Genomic DNA, 17778 nt, shown 5'->3' on the forward strand with positions numbered 1-17778 from the left:
ACGAATTAATAACTTCACCATCAGAAAACGTCTTCGGTCTTCTTTTTCTCTAATGTTTTTTTGTTTCATTTTCGGCTATGGTCAAATAAGACAATAGTACCAATATTCGATTTGACCTTGCACACATTTTATTACTACTTTCAGTTTCTGAAAAATAAAAGAGATATAGACAGTTAAGTAAGCATCTCTGATTACCGTTTACAACGAAATTGTCGAAGAAATTTTCTCAACTACCTCTTTGTTTGAAGTACTCAAGTGTGTGTAGAAGAAATTAAGAAGGGATCAACGTACAAGACTGATACTCCTCTGGCGTCATGACGTCGCCTATAAAAACATGTAAAGGAATACCTTATTATAATAGTGCTGTTCGTTTCACTGACACGGGTTTTTGCGGCTGCGGCTGCGGCTGAGTCTGCGGCTGCGGCTGCGGCCATTTGTTTGGTTGTTGTTCGTTTTGTAGCCACAGACTCAGCCGCAGCCGCAGCTTGTTGTTCGTTTCGTAAACGCAGGACATTGCCGCAGCCGCAGACGCAAAAAGTAGATTTAATTCTGTTCGTTTGGTTGCCGCAGACGCAATTTTCATTTATTTCATATTTTAATTTTATGAATTTTTAAAAGAGAAAAAGACTAGAATAGCACTAAACCAAGTTTTTGTTCCCAAAGTAGCACTCAAGGCTCAAAGTCACAAAAATAGATTTCATTAAAGAGGTAAATATACACTTATACCCCTTGGGTTAATTAATCCAAACCTTAGGGTTTAGAGTTAAGGGGTGGAGTTTTGGAATTAGGGTTTTAAATTTTATAAAAAATAAATACTAAAATAAAAAATAAAAATTTTAAAAACTGTTTCAAAAAGTATTTTTAAATTATAAAAAGAAAATTTGAAAAAAAAAATAAAAAAAAATTTCGAAAACAAATTTCAAAAAAAAAATTATAAAAATTTCGAATCTGAAAACATATAATATGAAACTATAAAAAAATTCTTTTTTCATTTTTTTAATTTTTTTTTTTTTTGTTTATTTATTTAATTTTAAATCAAGGGTATTAGGGATATTTTACCCTTTAATGAATGTCATTTTTGTGACTTTCTCCTTCTAGTGCTATTTTTGAGACATTAACTTCAAAAAGTGCTATTATTGACAATTGCTCTTTTTAAAATTATATTTTAAATAAGTAAAATATTCTAAAATTGTAAAATATTGTAAAATTTCATATTTTAATTGTAAAATTTCATATTTTAATTTTATGAATTTGTAAAATTGTAAAATTGTAGATTTAACAACATTTTTTTATCATAAACAAAAGCTAAATAATACATCAAGTCTTAAATAAATAAAACAAATATTTTAAATATCACATAGAACTGTTAATCAAAGTTATAAGCAAAAAAAAAAGTCATTAACTAAAACATTTAATACGGTAAACGACCTCTACCATATTCATCTGTGATGCTCTTACGCAAAGCTTCCATCGCTCTATCACCGGTCGGCTCATATACAATATGTCCACCACCACCACCACCACCACCACCATCATCATCATCATCATCATCATCATCATCATCATCATCATCATCATCATCATCATCATCATCACCTTCTTCTCCTTCTTCATCACCATCAGCTCCTTCTGCTTCTCCTTCTCCATCATCATCATTTTGCCATTGTACAAAATCATGATCTTCTCGATGTGAATCACGTATGAAGTTGTGTAGCGCCATCGTCGCTGTCACGAGCTTAATCCATTTGACTAGACCATACTTTGGATGCTTGCGATCCAAAATCCTCCATTTTGCTTTCCATACTCCAAATGTCCTCTCAATCACCGATCGCAATCCTGAATGCTTTCGGTTGAACAACTCTCGTGCACTAACTAGTGGTCCTCCTCTAGCAAACTGACCAAGATGATACCCAGTCCTGGTCGGATATCCCGAGTCAACTAGATAATATTTTCCAGGAGAAGGATGTGGGAAAAAAGCCTCATTCCTCGCACAATGAGTCAAGACCTTTGTATCATGTGCTCTACCAGGTACAGCGAGATATGTGTATATAAACTTCATGAGAGATGGAGAGCTCGAGGGAGATGGAGACAGAGAGCTCGAAATCGAGAGATATGGAGATGAAAGATCGAGAGATATGGAGATGGAGATGGAGATGGAGAGATCGAGTGGTGGTGTGAATCGGGAGAAGAGAGCTCAAGCAGAGTTGCGGCTGCGTCAATGGGAAAGGAGAAAGATGCGGCTGCGTCTAATTAGGGCTAGTTTTTTTTGTAAATATTGAAATATGCTAAGGGTAAAAATGTAAATTGATCTTCTGGCCGTATCATTTATGCCGCGATCGCGGGATTTCACGGCGTCGATCGCAGAAGGTGGCGTCAGACGCAGCGGTTAGACGCAAGTACCTGCGGCAATCAAACGAACAAAAAAATTGAAAAACATTGCCGCAGTCGCAGCCGCAGGAACCTGCGGGAACCAAACGAACAGCACTAATGTCTAGCTGTTTACTAGATCAATTCTTCTCCCTTTTTCTCTGAATCATTCTTCTGATGATGACCAGGTGGTACATATTGTTACTGCTATATTTTAACTCTCTTGGAGAATATTAAAACGTTCAAAAGCTATAAATAACGTAAACTTATAATTTTGGAAATTGCATATACAATATCCAACAAAATTAAATAAACAAAAGATGAAAAATACATCAATTCCCTAACGACTAGTTACTTCTAGCTGGCTTAAAAGGTTCCTTCTCAAGAGCCCTCAGCCTTTTCGTATTGGGGAAGTTCTGGAGGCAGCGGTTGGCTTTGTGATTTCTTGTTGTTCAGTAAGTTTTTCGCATATAAAGACCCGAAAACGATGACCTGAATCCAAATGAACTTGGTTAGTCAAAGAATCAGAAGTATAGTAGTTGGAGTGCCTAAGTTTGTAGTGGAGCTAATGGTACAAATTCCAAAAGAAAATGTAAAGAGGGTCGAGGATATACCGATCCAATACATTGCTCCCAGCTAAGCGGATGAGAGAACCAAATGCATGAGAGCATGATGCTTGCAAGCTTTATTAAGATGAATAATTCGAGTTAGAAACGGATTGTGTTAGCTACTTGAGTTGAATTTAGATCAGGTTTGTATTTTACCTGTCTCGTCGTCATGATAGCAGCGAATGTTAGAGCACCAAATGTCCTAATGGTGTAAGAAATGAAGAACTGGCTCGCTGTTGCAACCTGCACATTAGTCTCTTGTAAGTTCAGTGGGGAATAAAAGAACAAGAAAAGAAGATAATATCCGAGTTGTTGTAAGCATGGAATTGTTAGTAGAAACTAAACTCAAACTCTGTTTCATAAACTATTCATGCCAACTTGACGTTGTAATCACTACGTAGAAGAATAGAGGAAGCTGAAACTTACAGTGGAAAGCAGAGCGATGTCGAGTAGACAATCTCTATGCCGAGAAACAAAATCAACAGCTAGTAGCAAATGGCCTTGCAATATTAGTCCAGTGAAACTAAGAACACAAGAACAAAGTGCTGTGTAGAATATCTGGTTATGTATCTCCATATTATATCCTTTAAAGAGTTTGTCTTGGAATGTGCTTGTAAAGCCATCGAACCTGTGAGATAGCCAATTTACCATATACACAATCATAATTCATAATCTCAGTCAAATCACATAAGCAGTGAAACGAGTAACATATATAAGTGGATATACATACCCAAGATAACCGGCCATAAGGGAAACACCCCAAACAGTATTTTCCCTTCCCTTATTGTACGGACTTATATCATCTCCTGCCTACAGCTCAGATTTTACATTAAAAAATCATCATCTTAACAAACCGAAGCCATTGAAAAAGATTTGAGTAATGCATATAGAGCAGATTAATACCGGAAAAAGAATAAAGACAGAGCAGCCGAGAGTCACCAGAAAAGCCACAAAATAGTCAAACCCCTTGTACTTTTTCTGCATGATGAGAGTTCCCCATACCTGAACAGAGCAGAGATATAAGAAGGGTGATGCTAAACCCAAAAGCCTCTACTGGAAAAAATAATGTTACAACTTACCATGACTGGTATCATTTTGGCACATTTAGCTAGAGTTTGGACTGGGAAGCTCACATACTTGAGAGCCTGGAGGCATCTTACATATGGTATAAGCAATAATGCATTAAAATGTAGAGATAGCAATAGTTATAAAAGTAGACATACTAAATCCTACCTCATATTGGCATGTAGTGGTTAAAATGTTAGTGACTGAAATAAGGCAATACTTATAAACCGGAGCTACAGGATCCAAAACTTTCTTGCTTGCCTAACAAATTAAAAAGCCAAACTCAATTCATGAATCATTAACACAAGTTGGGTTCTTCGCTGGTAAGTTACCAGTAAAGCAGCAGCAGAGACAGCTGAAGTCGTGAGGCGATTGCAGAAAACGAGAAACAAAGAGTACTTAAAGAACTCTTTGTTCAACCCATAAGGAACTCTCATTATCTTCTCCTACAACACATTTACAAACAAAACCCACAAAGAAAGTTCTGACCTTTAATTAGATTTCCATAGAACAGAAACAGCATGTATCATGACAAGACAAGAAACAGACCTGAAGAAGACCATAGATGACAAGAGTAAACATAATGCCCGAAACCGCGAATACACCTTTCCATAATTTGTTCTCCTCCTTCACTCCGTTTACTGTCTCCGCCTCCGCCATGTCCCCCTCCACCACCTCTCAGTAACTTCGTTTCTTCTTCCTCAAGAACATAAAAGCTAGCTCACATTAACCAAAAGGATGAACATAAGGATGAACAGATATAATGGAACGGCTGATCTGGGGAAATCGGAGAATAAATACCTCTATCGCTTACAGATTAGCCGGAGTAAATTCTCCGGCGACTCTCCGACTCGATCCGATTTTGCTCCACCGTCCTCTTTTTTTTTTTTGTTAACGTTCAGTTCTTGAGGTTTTCTATGGATCCGCCACGTCAGCACTCGAAAATACGCATGTCAAAAATAATAATGAGTCAAAAGTCAAAGAGACCTTCCCACCGAACAAGAGGGCTTCCATTTAAATAAAGGAATATAAAGAAATGCCACTCACTCAGTAAAAACAGTACGATGACTGACGCGGCGAAAAGACAAAAGAAAAAGAAAGACAATAATCCTAATTCTAAATTTTGTTTTCTGAATTTGCATACTTGGGTACGGGGAAACACACTGACACACGTAAATGATTTTAAAGCCAGACGAGAGTGTGTTATGTGTATGGTGTTTCTTTTCAAGCCCTTATCCTCTGTTTTACATCCAGTAGATGGATTATGCTCCATTAATTCAAAGGTTTTAATCGATGTTTTCGGCTCATAACGGTATGACTGTGGAAACCAATTGGTGGACATAGCCATGGATCTAATCGAGAAGAGAGCGAAGACGTGTGGTTGTGTTTGCATCTTCGTGGCCACGACACTGTTCAGGGGTTTAAAGCCCAATATCATTTACAGGCCCACGAAGAGTTGTAAAGAAGTTGCGCTTTTTTGTCTTTGGTTTAAGAGTCCCACATCGGGTAACTGCGAGAAGCTAGCAACAGAAGTAGCGTTATAAATAAAGGTCTCCTTCACTCTATTCAAATCACGCAGCCATGTGGTGAGCACAAAGCGAACTATTCTTTCGCCTTTTACTAAAGAATACCGTGTGCTCTCCACGCTAAGTGGCATACGCCTATTTTTGGAGGGTCCCACTTTCGAGTGGGCCCAACAACATTCAGTTTAATATTTTAGTCGAATATATGCCAAAGTAAAATAGTTATATTTTTAATTAGGACGAAACCGTGGCTGGTATCCGAGAACAAATTTATCCTTAAGTAACCAAGTCGTACATATAACCGAGCCGGTCGAACCAGAGATAGAATCAAAAAGAAAGGACAATTAATCAGTTCGCTAATCTAATCTCTGCCTCTTCCCGGTTAACATCGTTTGATCGATAACCGAACTTGAACTCAACCCGAATCTCATAACCGAATCATAACACATCAGTGAATCACATCGTCCTGACGCGCCGCTACTACTGACATCATCGCACCCTTTAAACGAGACAGTAGGAGGTAATTCAAAACGCTGCGATTGCGTTTGAGGCGGTGGGTTTACCCATTTCGGAAGTGGCCCCGCCACGAGAAGCGTTTGAAGAAGCGGTCCAGCTTCCACCACCGCTTTTAAAAGCTTTCCCGTTTCTGGAAAAGCTTTACCCATAACTAGAACGTCTAGAGGATCGTGCTGGTGATGATTATGAGCCGTTGGACCTTCGAGACTCATCGACGGCTGATGATGATGAATGTCTAGGAAGCTGGAGAGTTCGGAGGAAGAAAGGGAAGAAGAAGATCCGTCACCAGAGAAGCTGTTTGATTCAGTGGTGGTTCTTGAATTAGTGTTTTGGGTTTGGATGAGAAACTGAGATAGTTGCTCTCTAGCTTCATCTCGTTCTTGTTGAGTGGACTTGAGTAGAGTTAGAAGCTGATTGACTTCTTCTCTATGTGTTCTTGATTTCTCATTGGCTTTCATTTTCAGTGTTTCTAGCTCGAACAGAGTGTTCTGCAGATTCTGGCTTATTTCATCAATGCTCTGCATCACAAGAATTGTAAACAGAATATATATTTAGAATAATATTCAAAGGAAATCAACGAACCCCAAAATGAACATGTGATGATACCTCTTGGTAAAGCCATATAGAAGAATAAAAGTCATCCATTGATGAGTAACTGTGTTTTGTTATACTCTGTTTTGGACTAAGAATGATCCCTTTGATTGGTTTCTTTACCCTATATATATAGTATATACATGTACAGTCATAAACGTAATCAATGCAAATATCAGTGCATTGCTTGGTTTTAACTTTTTATAGACCCATCACCCATGTGAGACAAAGGAAAAATGATACAAGCAAATAAAAACTGGATTGTTGAACTTCGATTTATCCGCATACTTGTTGGAAAATGTTTGATTTAATTATATCAAGAAACATAACCTAGTTCTTTTCAACATATTTAAAAGCTCTGAAGACTATAGCTATTATTTTTCACGTATGATAATTGCATATACTATACGTACTATATAGAATTATTCAGGGGGAATCGCAAACAATATACAGTCTATTTTAAGTTTTTAACTATCGATGTTGTAGAATTTTTAACACGACTTTCATCCCAATGATAGAATCTAGGTTATGGAGACCTCAACGATATACGGTGACTGTTCTCACGGTTGAAGACTCTTTCGACTTGTTATCTCTGTTTTTCTACTGTTTGTGTTAGAATTTTTTATTATAATCGCACATCGGCGTATAGATATTACTTTTATCTTTATAACCGGTTAAGAGTATTAATGAAATTGTTGTGTTACAAGAAAAAAAAATTATATCAAGAAACATAAACTAATTTGTTTAATGTATTTAAAAGCCCTGAAGACTATAGCTATTATTTTTCACGTATGATAATTGCATATACTATACGTACTATCTCTATTATTAAAAGAGAAGTACCAATATAAATTATCCCTTAGTTTTAAAAGTTATTTACATTCAAATGCCACTGAAGTAATAAATTTACCTACCTTTTAGTATTTTTGTCTTTTATAGTTTAATTAATGCATTTTCCTAAAATAAAGTATAACAAATTCTGTTTATTTATTTAAAAAAATCTTTCCTATAATCTAGGTAAACAATAAATTATACTTAATCAATGTCAAAAATGCAACAAGATTTTATTATTACGAGGTGGTTATTTTTTATTTTGGTATATTAACTACGTCTAAATAACATAAAAGTGTTATAAAAATACATAATATAAACCATAAAATTTTAAATAATATATTGAATTATTTAATCGTATAAATCAAATATAAAAATAGATAACCATTTAATTTTACATTAAAATTTTGATCCATAAAAAATACATTTGGCCGAATACACGAGTTATATTTTAAAAATAGGGTTGTAACAGTTGACGGATCAAAAAATAAAATAAAATTTTTCATTATAAATTCTAAAATGATTGTGTTTAGAAATATATTAAATAATTATTTAATATATATATATATATAAATTTTAAAAACATATATTACCATTTATATAAGATAAATATAGTTTTTTTGTAAACCAAAAATGAATATCCGCGCGGGTGCGCGGATCAAGCTCTAGTATATAATTATTCGGGGGGCATTGCAGACACTATACTGTCTATTTTACATATCGATGTAGAATTCTTAACACATACTACTAAGAAATACTTAAATGTTTTTTTTTCATAACTTTTAGTTGTATTAGAAACAGGCATTAGTAATTAGCAGGAATATAGATGATAGTTTTTTTTTTTTTCCATGTAAAACGAAGCATTATGCTAATTTATAAAAACAATTCTGTCAATCATTATAGTACTGTATGTCTATATGAGACGTAAAATCAAGATAAAGAAAACTATCGTCAAAGAAGAGTCACAGTATAAGACATCTAATATCATTTATGTTTCATGTGACTCGAGCTTAGATCAAAAGTATTATCATGTAGTAATATATTGAATTGACTTACTGCACATTTCCTAAGCACTATATATTATTCGTTTAATTACCCAATAATTGTATTGCAGAGGATTCTCGTGCACAAACTTACAAAAAGATATGCAAAATCAGACAAGTCCAGTTTAGGTTGCAGTGTTTTCTTTTTGTAATATATGCATTTTGGTTTGTATGCAAACTTTAAAATCTTGTACGAGATTGGCTTGTGGACTGCCCAAGAAATATATTTGATATGTACTGCGGCATACATATTTTTTTTTCCTACGATAAATGTACATCTATACTTATTATATATACTTAGTCCTTACATTAGCTAGCTTATGTAGATTGTTTACTCTACTACATTGTTATGAAAATATTCTTTACTCACATAATACTCAAAACCACTATTATACAAACACATTCTTATCGAGCTTCGTGGTATGAATGTCCATATTTTATAAGGATTTCGATGTTTGCTCCACTTCAATTTTTAAAAATTTATAATTGTTTAGTTCCACTTCAAATATTATTATAAATTTTATAGACGGCTCACGGCACACTTCAAATAAAGCATATATACATAAAGCTCGACTCTTGTTATAAATAATATATTTCATAAAGCAAGTTTCTGATTCATTAATTGTAAAAAAAGTTAGTAGTACAAAGGAATATCTAATTTAGGGGTGGATATTTTACCCGATATCTGAAGTGGCACCCGAACCCGATCCGAAAAACACGAACTAAATCCAAACCGAAGTAGCAAAATGCCCGAACGGGTATTGAATAAGGAGAGATTGGATACCCGAACCCGAACGGATAAACCCGAACCCGAATGAATATCCGAAGATAACCGAACATATGTATAATTAACCTTTAGTTTACATCTCTCATTTTATATAAAATATTTATATTGATACTACACATACTTTAAACTCATATGATATACATACAATTACGGAAAAAATAATTTACTACTCACTTAAAATGCATGTCAAATTTTTTATTTCAATAATTAACAAAAAGTTACATCCAATTTTTTTTAAAAATAACTAAATTAATGCTTTTTTAGTTTTAAAATGTTATGTCCAAATCTATTAACCATTCAATCTATTTAAAATAAAAAATTAGTTAACAGAAAGTTATATTTTTTAATACAAGAAACTTGAGAAATGAAAATTTTAATTTTTTTTTCAAAATCTAAATATCCGAACCCGATCCGAAATAACCGAATCCGAACTAAAAATACCCGAACCCAACCCGAAGTACAGAAATACCCGAACGGGTTCTACACCTCTATATCGAAATACCCAAAAATCCAAAATATCCGATCCGAACCCGAACGGATACCCGAACGCCCACCCCTAATATAACTAAAGGGATTAGGCTAGTGGCACTTGATGGATAATTCCAATACGGTGAATCCGAGTTTAATTTCCGTTGGCAATTAGAAAATTTACAAATATCGGCATCGCTGGGTCTATACAGTTAACTTCGGTCGCTGGACACTGTGATTAATTAAAAGAAAAGAATATTTGTACTTCGGGTAGGGGTGGGCGTTCGGGTATCCGTTCGGATTCGGGTCGGGTATTTTGGTTTTTCGGATATTTCAGTATAGCGGTGTAGAACCCGTTCGGGTATTTCTGTACTTCGGGTCGGGTTCGCGTATTTTTAGTTCGGAATCGGTTATTTCGGATCGGGTTCGGATATTTAGATTTTGAAAAAAAAAATTAAAATTTTCATTTCTCAAGTTTCTTGTATTTAAATATATAACTTTCAGTTAACTAATTTTTTTATTTTTGATAGAATTAATGGTTAATAGATTTGAACATAACATTTTAAAATTAAAAAGACATTAACTTAGTTATTTTTTTAAAAAAATTGGATGTAACTTTTTGTTAATTTTTGAAATAAAAAACTTGACATGCATTTTAAGTGAGTAGCAAATCATTTTTTCCGTAATTGTATGTATATCATATGAACATAAAGTATGTGTAGTATCAACATAATTATTTTATATAAAATGAGAGATGTAAACTAAAAATATAAGGTTAATTATACATATGTTCGGTTATCTTCGGATATCCATTCGGGTTCGGGTATTATCCGTTCGGGTTCGGGTATCCAATCTTTCCTCATTCAATACCCGTTCGGGTATTTTGCTACTTCGGTTTGGATTTCGGTTCGGGTTTTTCGAATCGGGTTCGGATGCTACTTTAGATATCGGGTAAAGTGCCCATCCATATACACTAGTATTCGACACAAAAAAAAGATTGAGAAACATGTGGTGAGCTTAACCAACAAGTGAAAAAAAGTCAATATACATCTATATAAATTTAGATAAGTGAACAACCCATCACATATAAAAAACCCATCAAATAAACTAGATTAGTGGTTATTACAATTTTGTGAGCTATATGAATTATTTTCTTGCTATATCTTTGTAGTTGGCTAGCCAATGAACCTTATGGAACTCGTGATTTTGGCATTTTCTTGGACGGCACATGGAAACATGTAGAAGTCGCATATAGACGATGCTCATCTTTCATGACTTGGAACGTAAATTGAAAACTATTTTACACGTGTCTGTGAATGATTTCGTCTAAAAGTCGACTTGGCGATACTAAATGCTATGACCACCAGATCCAACTAAATTGAATTTATCTTCAAATGATTGTCACACAATATGTAATTTCGACTCTTCCAAGGATGATTTTGTTCCGTTTTTAGAATGGCCGTGTGGTCCACATCAGTTGGCACAATTTGATTTCTATCTCAACTATCTTTGCTGTCAGATGGTTCAGCTCCAACCATATTTTCTTGACTATTACAGTGATTTCATCCTCTCCCTTCAAATTTCTATTTAGGTTCTTTCTTTTTGCAAAATTAAAAGTATGAACACTTTTTCAATATTAACTGCGAACACATACCTCAAGGTGCACGAGTACTTGTCTGGCAATCAAAGCTGCAGGTTGCAGCAGAGGAAAGCATGTCGTTCCATCAAATTTTAAATACAGTATAAGGAAAATACTAATTGGTTACCAAAACGAAAACATTTAATTAGTTTGACTGAAAGACGAAACTCTTGACTGAAGACGAAACTCTTATCTAGTTTTGATTAGTATAGAAGACTGAAAACAAAACTTGTTTTTTTTTTTCACACTGAAAATCATAATAATACATAGGATGTGATTATCCGAATGATTACAGGCTGACAAAATGTAAAACAAAATGTAAAACTAGAGACATTAACTAAACAAGTGTCTAAGCCATAAGGGAAACCTAACAGCAATGTATGAGTGAAACCGATTCCCTTTGATCACACTATCAGCAATAAGCTTAGCTCCTTTAATGTCTTTAGGAGTGTGAAATTGAACATTCCAATCCACAAATTGATGGAGCAAGGCTATAGTCTTTGAAGAATAAAACTTTAAGGAAGGCCATGCTGAAGGTTTAGAGATAGCAGTAATCAAAGCATTATCTTCACTAGCAAATACGATGGCGTTAAAGTGAAGCGTTTTCAAGCAATCCATGGCCCATTTCCAGCTTTCAAAAGAGGCATCAGCCTTACTATATGTGCCTACAAAAGAGTTCCTTCCATGAAGAAGAACTTTACCTTCTCTATTACGAAGGATCCATGCCGCTCCACTTTGATTATTGATCTTGTCCCAAGAAGAGGCGATGTCACACTTTAACCAACCTATTGGAGGAGGTTTCCAACCAAAGCAGATCTTCTTTTTCCTTGCGAGATCAATGGATTTTTCTTGAAATTCCAAGGTTTTAATCATAAACCAATGATCAACTTATTCGAAGATTTCTTTGATAAAGGATGGACCCAAGGAAAGATTTCCTTCAAACAAGAAGGAGTTTCTGTTTTTCCAAATCGACCAAATAATCCAAGGTCCACTTCTTCTGATCTTCTCTGGGATTAAATTATTCCTTCTTGTCTTTGAACATAAAAAATGTTGGAGTAGACAGAGGAAGGGTCAAAGCCAAGTTCAAGGTGAGGAAAGTTACTTTCTGCCCAAATTTGTTTCGCAACCGTACAGACAAAGAGAGTATGATTTAGAGATTCTCCTTCTAGGCCACAAATCTGACAACGTGAGTCAATCTTCATACCTCTTTCAATCATATTATCAGCAACAGGGATGGCTCCACTTATGACTTTCCATAGAAAAATTCTAATTTTTGGAGCAGAGTCTGTAGACCAAATGAGATCTTTGATACCATTTAAGGAAGGAAGGAAACCACCTGAGATAAATGCATCTTTCTTGGCTTCTCTTTCTGCAAACCAGTAGCCAGATTTAACCGAATATTCTCCAGAGCGAGTATGATTCCAAATGAAGTAATCTGGAGAAGTTAAAACTGGTTTGATTTTTTGGATGATTTCCTTGTCTTGGGGAAAGAAAAGATCATCCAATAAGTTTTGATTCCAAAGATGAGAGTTAGGCAGCAAGAGATGATTAACTCTGAGATTAAGATCAACTAAAATGTTCTTCATCAAAGGAATACGCATACGCTCACCATCAACCAGCCAAGGAGAAGACCAGACTGAAATTGATGAACCGTTCCCAACCATAAGCCTCAGACCTTTAGAAAGAAGTTCTCTGCCAAAAAGTATACTCCTCCAAGCAAACGAGGGTCTAGTTCCAAGAGAGGCAGGAAGGAAAGAGCCATTAGGAAAATATCTACTCTTTAAAAACCTACTGAGAAGTGAAGAGGGAGAAGACAAAATCCTCCACGCTTGTTTGGCAAGAAGAGCTTGGTTGAAAGTTTCAATATCTTTGAAACCCATTCCACCACGATCTTTTGGAATGCATAACTTGTCCCAGCTTAACCAGTGAATCTTAGCTTTATCTTCCGAAGATCTCCACCAGATGCTGGCCATAGCTGAAGTGAGGTTTTTACAAGTGGTTTTAGGTAATCGGAAGCATGCCATCGCATGAATAGGCATTGCAAGTGCAATAGATTTTATAATAATTTCTTTTCCTGCTTGGGAAAGAAACTTTGAATACCAACTCGACATTCTTCCTTTCATCTTGTCATAAATATAGTTAAGTAGTTCTACCTTAGAACCACTAAAACACTCCGGAAGACCAAGATAGGAACCAGCTCCACCTTCTGAGAAAATTCCAAGCTGAGTCTGAATCTGGCCTTTTAAGTGAGGATCAATGTTTTTGCCAAAGGTGAGAGAAGATTTGGCTAAATTGATAACCTGACCAGATTCTTCTTCATACTTTTTGAAAATCTCTTGAAAAACTTTACATTGATCAATGTTAGCTTTGAAGAGAAACAGACTATCATCTGCGTAAAATAAGTGATGAATTGCAGGGCCATCATTAGAGAATTGAATACCACTTAACTGACCATTATCAGAAGCTTGTTTGAGCATATGGGAGAGTCCTTCCGCACAGAGAACAAAGAGGAAAGGAGATATGGGATCGCCTTGTCTCAGACCACGGTTGGGAGAAATGAAACCATAAGCTTGACCATTGAAAAGAACCGAATATTTAACTGTAGAAACACATTCCATAATCCAAGCAACCCACCTAGGATGAAAGCCGAGAGATAAGAGAATGGCCTTCAGATAATTCCATTCTACTCTGTCAAAAGCTTTTGACAAATCAGTTTTTGCTGCCATAAAATTGCTTGAGACAAATTCATGGGTTCTGAGGCTATGAATTGACTCATGAGCCAAAATAATATTGTCCGAGATTAGTCTATCCGAGACAAAAGCAGACTGAGAAGGAGAGACTATTTCTGGTAAAATAGATTTAAGTCTTGAGGCGAGAATCTTGGAAATGACTTTATACATCACTGAACATAAGCTGATGGGGCGGAGATCAGTCATCAAAGTTGCATTTTTCTTTTTGGGGATGAGACAAAGCTGGGTATAGTTCCATTCCGAAGGCACTATACCAGTCTCAAAGAAACTAAGGATTTCTTTGGTTAGCTGATCACCAACTATATCCCAATAAGACTGAAAGAAAAGACCGGACATACCATCAGCTCCCGGAGCACTATTTGGTTTAATAGAAAAGACAGCTTCTTTTATGTCTTCCGGAGATACTTCCCTAATTAGAAGACGGTTCATACTTTCTGTGACTTTAGGTGGAAGATTCCTAAGCAAAAACAAATAATCTTCCGAATTTGACGAGTTGAAAAGGTCTTTGAAGTATTGAAGAGCTATCTGAGCCTTTGAAGCTTCCGATCTATTGGTGATTCCATGATTGTCAATAAGTTTGACAATGTCGTTTCTTGCTCTGGAAGTTTTGACTGCGGCATGAAAAATTTTGGTATTTCCATCTCCGTAAAGGATCCAATCATCTTTGTTTTTTTGTTTCCAAAAATTTTCATCATCTCTATAGGCAGAGATAAGAGATTTCTTGAGGGAAAAAATCTTGATGGAGGAGGGGTTTAAAGAGGATTCTTCACGTTCCAGATCTTCATGAAGAGACAGAATTCTTTCTTTAGAGTTTGAATTATTTTCTTTTTTCCAACGGCTAAGAGCCTTCCGACACAACCTTATACGAGAAGAGATAGTGGAGTTGACAGGCTGACCCGGCTGATTCCAAGCATGAAGAATTGCTTCTTTGACAAAAGGTTTGTGTAACATTCTCTTGTCAAAACGAAAAGAACCCCGATAAGTGTCTTGGGATGACAAGAGTTTTATTAGTACCGGACGGTGATCAGAGCCACGCTTTGCTAGAAAGGCTTGATTGGAGGCTGGAAAATGCTTAAACCAATCAGTGTTGCCGAACGATCTATCTAATTTACATTGAATCCAAAGATTGTTCCTACGACCACCCCAAGTGAAACTATTTCCAGTACTAGGAAGCTCAGACATTCCACAAACATCAAGCATGTCAGAGAAGGAATTGAAAGTGGAGTCGCTTCTTCTAGGACCACCAATCTTCTCCGTATTGTTTAAAATCTCGTTAAAATCTCCAAAAATACACCAACTGGTCTTCCTATTTACCCCAAAACGAGAGAGACGTTCCCATACTATATGACGAAGGGTAACTTCAGGATTACCATACACACAAGACAAGTGAAACATCTTATCTTCATATATAACTTTTACATCCAAAAGATTCTTGTCAGCATACAAGATAGATACATCCACACTGTTCTTCCAAAAAAGGGCGAGACCACCACCAATATATACAGGGTCTACAGTGTAAAGTCTATCATATCCTAGCCAGGCTTGAAGATCTACTAGCTTATTCCTAGAGTTCATGGTGTCCATCAGAAAAAGGATCTCAGGGAAATACTTACGTCGTAATTCCATGAGTCTATGAACTGTCAGATCATGAGACCGTCCCAGTCCCCGACAGTTCCAACTGATGAAACTCATTTAAGCTTTGGACGGTCCCTCCATTGGGACCATCTCTGATGCAATGCGCTTAGCAATCTTGGATGCACCGGCCAAATCATCTTCCGCCTTACGTTTCTTCTTAAGACCATGATCAGCAGTAGTAGAGTGTTGATTCTTTATTGCTGACTTCGAATTTTTCCTTTGCGATACTGGAATCCTTTTGTACCTTCCCGGCTTCCTCTTGGCTTTTTCCTTTTCTGTTGTCGAGCTCGAGAATTCAACGAAAGGAACCGTGGGTAGTTGATTCTGATTGGAGGAGCTTGGAGTAGTTGTCATTGAGAGCCGACAGAACACATTAGTTGTAGAGTTAACCAGAGTGTGACCAGCTGAGATTGCCGACTGCATCAATTTAGGCATCTGAGGAGAAGAACTTGCGGTCTTGGAGTTGAAAAGATTTTTTTCAAAATCATAGACAATTCCTTTGCCTTTGTTGATTTCTGTTGTGATGATCGGAGGCGGAACCAGTTGTAACATCGTCCTTTGAGAGATAAGATTTTGTTCAGCTTCCTTAACTGAGAAGATAACCCTTTGCTCTCTGATATGTCTATCTTCCTTACTAGAAGCAAGAAGGTAGTTGCGCATTTCTTGAAGAACTTCAGGATCGATGCGAGGACGCCCAGAGATAGGGTTAAAACCCACTTGATCCTCCTTTAAAACTCCAAACAGAGGATCATCCTCTGATAAGAAAGGCTTAATCTTTGAAGAGTGAGGATGATGTTGAATACTTGCTGAAGCCTGTTGCATGTCTGGATTATTGATGAGAAAAGGACATCTTGGTTTTGCATGTGTGAGTCTCTGACAATAAGTACACCTTTTCTGAACTTTTTCATAAAAGTAGAAGATAGTCGTTTGATCTCCTCCAGGAAGATTCAGAGTTCTTGATTTCTTAAGAGATTTGGAGACATCGATGCGTATCTTGACTCGAACGTAATCCTGCCGCTGAGATTTTTCAGGATCGAAAGCTACAAGCTCCACATGTCCGATCAGCTCTCCGAGTTCTGTTATTGCTGGAACCGTGTAGTGATTGACTGGGATATTGCTGATCCTAACCCAGATTGAGACAAACTGAAGATATCCATTCGGAGGCCTTGCAACCCATCTTTCTAAAGCCAAACTCCAATCATTATAGGTTTGCATGCCTTTGTCTAGGACGTCTTGAAGGTCATGGTCATGAGAGAAGATGAACTGGAATCTTTCCCTTGTAAGAGCTATTCCTCTCACCCGATTCACTTTTTGCCATTTCCTCGGCATATCGAGAATAAGATTGGCCATGTTTTAAAATTCAGGGTTGAGAATACGGCCAATAAGACTGCATGCATTCCTTTCTGAAGCATAGAACTGAGGAAGGTCTGGAAGATTGAAAGGTATATCCTCATCATCTTTTAAAGAAAGAGCTAAAAGAGCTTTATCCATATCAAAAGACATATGAACCGAATCTGAAGGTAGAATTTGAAAGAACAAGGGATTTTGGAAAATGATGATTAAAGAAAAGGAACAAGCGTAAAGATTAAGCTCTTTCTTGTTGTGGGAATCAAGAAAGAGGGTCCAAAGCTCTAGAAAGGAAAATCTCTAGAGAGAGAAAATGTGATTCAAAGACTAAGACGGCCAATAAACTTGTTATTTTAACCCTTCTTGCAACAAAAAAAAAAACTTGTTATATTGTTATGACTTTAGGGCTTTGTGATATGCTTCGACCTTGTTAACAAAACCAAAATAAAAATGTAACTACTAGATCGTAAAGCTATCTTTATCGAATCATATCGTTTATTGAAATAAGAGTTGACGACTATATATCCTTTATACTCATTTGTTTTCAATAGAACTAAGAGTTCAAAATGTTTGGATTGTAAGTTTTTTTTTGGTTAAAAGTATAGTTT

The 17778-nt window shown here is 36.1% G+C and overlaps 3 protein-coding genes and 1 non-coding gene across 7 annotated transcripts; 1 reads left to right on the forward strand and 3 right to left on the reverse strand.

Annotated features, from left to right (window-relative positions):
• Nucleotides 1-2598: 2598 nt before the first annotated feature.
• Nucleotides 2599-5078, reverse strand: LOC103845395 (UDP-galactose/UDP-glucose transporter 5B). Of its 4 annotated transcripts, none has more exons than XM_009122242.3 (11): nt 4842-5078; nt 4590-4740; nt 4373-4486; nt 4209-4301; nt 4055-4120; nt 3879-3977; nt 3706-3785; nt 3402-3603; nt 3132-3218; nt 2982-3050; nt 2599-2859 (listed from the first exon to the last, which is right to left on the reverse strand). In XM_009122242.3, the coding sequence occupies exons 2-11, from the start codon at nt 4698-4700 to the stop codon at nt 2749-2751; spliced, it is 1032 nt and encodes a 343-aa protein (XP_009120490.1). In that variant the 5' UTR covers nt 4701-4740; nt 4842-5078; the 3' UTR covers nt 2599-2748. The 4 variants fall into 4 exon arrangements, with proteins under 4 accessions (XP_009120490.1, XP_033137986.1, XP_009120491.1 ...); XM_033282095.1 differs by having other exon boundaries at nt 4590-4756; nt 4842-5045; XM_009122243.3 differs by having other exon boundaries at nt 4590-4736; nt 4842-5032.
• On the reverse strand, nt 4842-7781 carry LOC103845396. The gene is made up of 2 exons (XM_009122246.3): nt 6686-7781; nt 4842-6597 (listed from the first exon to the last, which is right to left on the reverse strand). The coding sequence occupies exons 1-2, from the start codon at nt 6722-6724 to the stop codon at nt 5920-5922; spliced, it is 717 nt and encodes a 238-aa protein (XP_009120494.1). The 5' UTR covers nt 6725-7781; the 3' UTR covers nt 4842-5919.
• Nucleotides 5618-5735, forward strand: LOC117129373. The gene has a single exon (XR_004453022.1). It is a non-coding gene; the product is annotated as a U5 spliceosomal RNA (small nuclear RNA).
• An 8099-nt stretch (nt 7782-15880) lies between the features above and the next one.
• LOC103846167 lies at nt 15881-17173 on the reverse strand. Its single transcript, XM_009123071.1, has one exon. It carries the CDS (start codon nt 17171-17173, stop codon nt 15881-15883), a length of 1293 nt encoding a protein of 430 aa, XP_009121319.1.
• Between the last annotated feature and the right edge of the window lie 605 nt (nt 17174-17778).

The sequence above is a fragment of the Brassica rapa genome, chromosome A10 (assembly GCF_000309985.2).
Source record: "Brassica rapa cultivar Chiifu-401-42 chromosome A10, CAAS_Brap_v3.01, whole genome shotgun sequence".
Taxonomy (NCBI): Eukaryota; Viridiplantae; Streptophyta; class Magnoliopsida; order Brassicales; family Brassicaceae; genus Brassica; species Brassica rapa.